Raw genomic sequence first — 3,115 nt, 5'->3', positions numbered from 1 at the left:
CGCTCTCTGGGCTATATTCATTAAGAGCTAGCTTGAGAAGAGAGACAATGGCCGCAGCTTCCCTTAAGCTTTCTGTTGCGCTGGCATGCGTACTGCTACTGTCGTCGGCGGCGTGCCATGGCCTGGAGGTGGGTTACTACAAGAAGACATGCCCCCGCGTGGAGGCCATTGTGAGGGACGAGGTGAAGAAGTTCGTCTACAAGAACGCCGGCATCGGCGCCGGCCTCATCCGCATGTTCTTCCACGACTGCTTCGTCCAGGGATGCGACGGCTCCGTCCTCCTGGACCCGACGCCGGCCAACCCGCAGCCGGAGAAGCTCAGCCCTCCCAACTTCCCCAGCCTCCGCGGCTTCGAGGTGATCGACGCTGCCAAGGACGCCGTCGAGAAGGCTTGCCCTGGCGTGGTCTCGTGCGCCGACATCGTTGCCTTCGCTGGCCGCGACGCAGCCTACTTCCTTAGCAAGATGAAGCTCAAGATCAACATGCCGGCGGGCCGCCTCGACGGCCGCGTTTCTAATTCCACGGAGGCCCTCGACAACCTGCCGCCACCACTCTTCAACCTCGACCAGCTCGTCGCCAGCTTCGCCGCTAAGGGCCTCAGCGCCGAGGACATGGTCGTGCTCTCCGGCGCCCACACCATCGGGGTCTCCCACTGCTCGTCCTTCGTCTCCGACCGCATCGCCGTCACTTCCGACATCGACGCTGGCTTCGCCAACTTCCTGAGGAGGAGGTGCCCTGCCAACCCGAGCACGGCCAACGACCCCACGGTGAACCAGGACGTGGTGACCCCCAATGCTCTCGATAACCAGTACTACAAGAACGTCCTCGCGCACAAGGCGCTGTTCACGTCCGACGCCGCCCTACTTACAACGCCGGCGACGATACAGATGGTGCGCGACAGTGCCAACATCCCCGGGCAGTGGGAGGCCAAGTTTAGCAAGGCCATGGTCAAGATGGGAGCAATCGAAGTGAAGACCGGCAAGCAAGGCGAAATCAGGAGGAAGTGCAGGGTTGTCAACCACTGATCCATCCTTGAATCGTCACGGTGTTGCGTTAATTCGTTTGTGCGCTTCAGTTTTGCACCGCCTGAGGTCATCTACTTGTGATTTTCGTTCAATTTTCATGCATGTACTGTAATTGGTTGTTTTGACTGTTCAAATTCTTTGGCTGCTTATTGGTGCTACAGTTAACTTTGAGTGAGTTCTGCTGATTTAAATTGGACATCTTATATTGATTCCCATCGTTACTCTTTGATTCGTAAGATTATTTTAAGAGAGTGGGTTTTCAGCTCCCAGGTGCCCCTACACCCTTTATGAACAGTAAATTCAAAAAAAATAATCTGAAACTTTGCAACATCAAATATGATCAAACTTAAGTGCTTGCAAATTTTCATGTCCAAAAGTAAACATTCGAAGAGCTATACACAAGAAAAAGATTTCAGTGCTTGAAATTTTTATTACTTTTAACACTGAAATCTGAAACTCAAGTGTACACCTTTCTCTACATGATATATTGTTCAGAAAACTTGCACGAATGTACAAAGTTTAACCATATTTGACATCGTAAAGTATTTGTTTTCTATTCTTTTGAATTTACTGTTTATAGAGGGTGTAGGGACACTCAGGAGCTATCACATCTTTCTCTTATTTTAAACAACCCACAGAAGTAGGAATATATAAGAGTACACAAAGACCTTTCTAGCGGAAGTTTTGTGATTTGATTGAAACCAATTTTTTGTAATGAGTGATCTTTGTTTTTCATGCATGATACATATTTCGGTGTGAAATGTCTGAAACTAGTTATTTAAAAAATGAGAAGCTGATTATTTCAAATTTGTATATTGTGCTCTGTACATGCCCAGTGCAACCCCTAGTAGGTGCTAAAGTAAATATATATGTCATCACTGACTGGCATGGACATATCCAGTCATTATTGGCCGGTTTTCAGCCGGTCACAGATAAACATGTTATTACACACCCCGAGACATTGATTGGCCAAAAATCCGTCTGTGATGATATAGATTGGCCGGTCATTGTTGTTCAGATCTGTAGTAGTGCATGCAATTCTAAGAAGCCATTAAGAACTAAGAGTGGTTGTTCTAAAGACCACTAACATTCAACTAGAAGATGTCCCCCCCGTCCCGCATTGCCCTCCTCTGGCGACACGGGGCAACCCTAGCCACCGTCGCATACAACCCCGCCGCCGGACTCCCCCGTCATCCGCGGACGCCCCCCCCCTCCTCACGCACCTCCGCCCCCTCCGCTTGCGACCCGGGGTTGCTCCCAGTCATTCTCGGCCCCCCTACCAGCTGTTGCTCGTGCCTGGCGGCCAGCGGCAGTCCCGACGCTCCTGGCCGTTGCCATGGGCGCCAACCCCTGTAGCTACACTCGTTCCAGTCCCGTTGGTGCTTGCTAGCCGTGGTTGGGGTTTGGGATCTGCAGTCGGTTGCGGGGCCATTTGTGGCCTGCCTCCCATGCAGGCGACCCTTCTCGTCTCTGGCGGCCCTCCCACCCCGAGCCCTAGTGACGGCTCTCGCGAGGAGGCGACAATGCGTCTGCGGTTGTGGCTCACATGGGGCCCCTCGCAGCGGGTCCCTGCTGGCGCTGTTCTGGTCCCGGCAGCCTCAGGCCCGTGTCTCTCCGGTGTCCTTCGCTATCGGCGTCCTCCACCGGCCAGCTCCGGCCTCGGCAACCGGGTAGATGCGCGTATTCTAGCTCACCAGACTCACCGACATCCTGATTCTTAAGGCCACAATAGCTCGGATTTACGTCCCTCCAGTCCTAGCTTGCCGGAGTTGTTGGACGCTGTCGTGCCAAGACCCCCACGTGGTTAGCCCCGTCGCCCTCCCTACCATGTACGCCTCAAAGCCCCCCTTTGCCAGATCCAATGCTCGCGGGTTCGAAGGCGGTGCCACCCTATGGCAGGTGCAGCCCCGCCAACTCCCTGACTTGGTGATTCTGACTAGCGTTGGCCTCCCCATCTACGATTTTCGATTCGGCGGCTATAGGATCTCCCAGCTTCAGGCCAAGGGAGAGATCCCTGCTGAGCTCGCTAGTGCTAACAGCGACGACGCCCTCGGTTGTCGGTTTCCTCCTTGGAGGCGATGCCAAGGCCT

The 3,115-nt window shown here is 53.6% G+C and overlaps 1 protein-coding gene across 1 annotated transcript; it reads left to right on the top strand.

The window, feature by feature from the left end:
- LOC123160281 (peroxidase 2) lies at positions 1-1,184 on the top strand. Its single transcript, XM_044578108.1, has one exon. The coding sequence runs from the start codon at positions 48-50 to the stop codon at positions 1,023-1,025; it is 978 nt and encodes a 325-aa protein (XP_044434043.1). The 5' UTR covers positions 1-47; the 3' UTR covers positions 1,026-1,184.
- Positions 1,185-3,115: the final 1,931 nt, after the last annotated feature.

The sequence above is a fragment of the Triticum aestivum genome, chromosome 1A, assembly GCF_018294505.1.
Source record: "Triticum aestivum cultivar Chinese Spring chromosome 1A, IWGSC CS RefSeq v2.1, whole genome shotgun sequence".
NCBI classification, from domain to species: domain Eukaryota; kingdom Viridiplantae; phylum Streptophyta; class Magnoliopsida; order Poales; family Poaceae; genus Triticum; species Triticum aestivum.
This window is presented reverse-complemented; position numbering and strand designations above follow the sequence as displayed.

Excerpts from the sequence above, each read along its gene's own strand:
- LOC123160281 (XM_044578108.1), top strand. The coding sequence starts at position 48 with ATGGCCGCAGCTTCCCTTAAGCTTTCTGTTGCGCTGGCATGCGTACTG.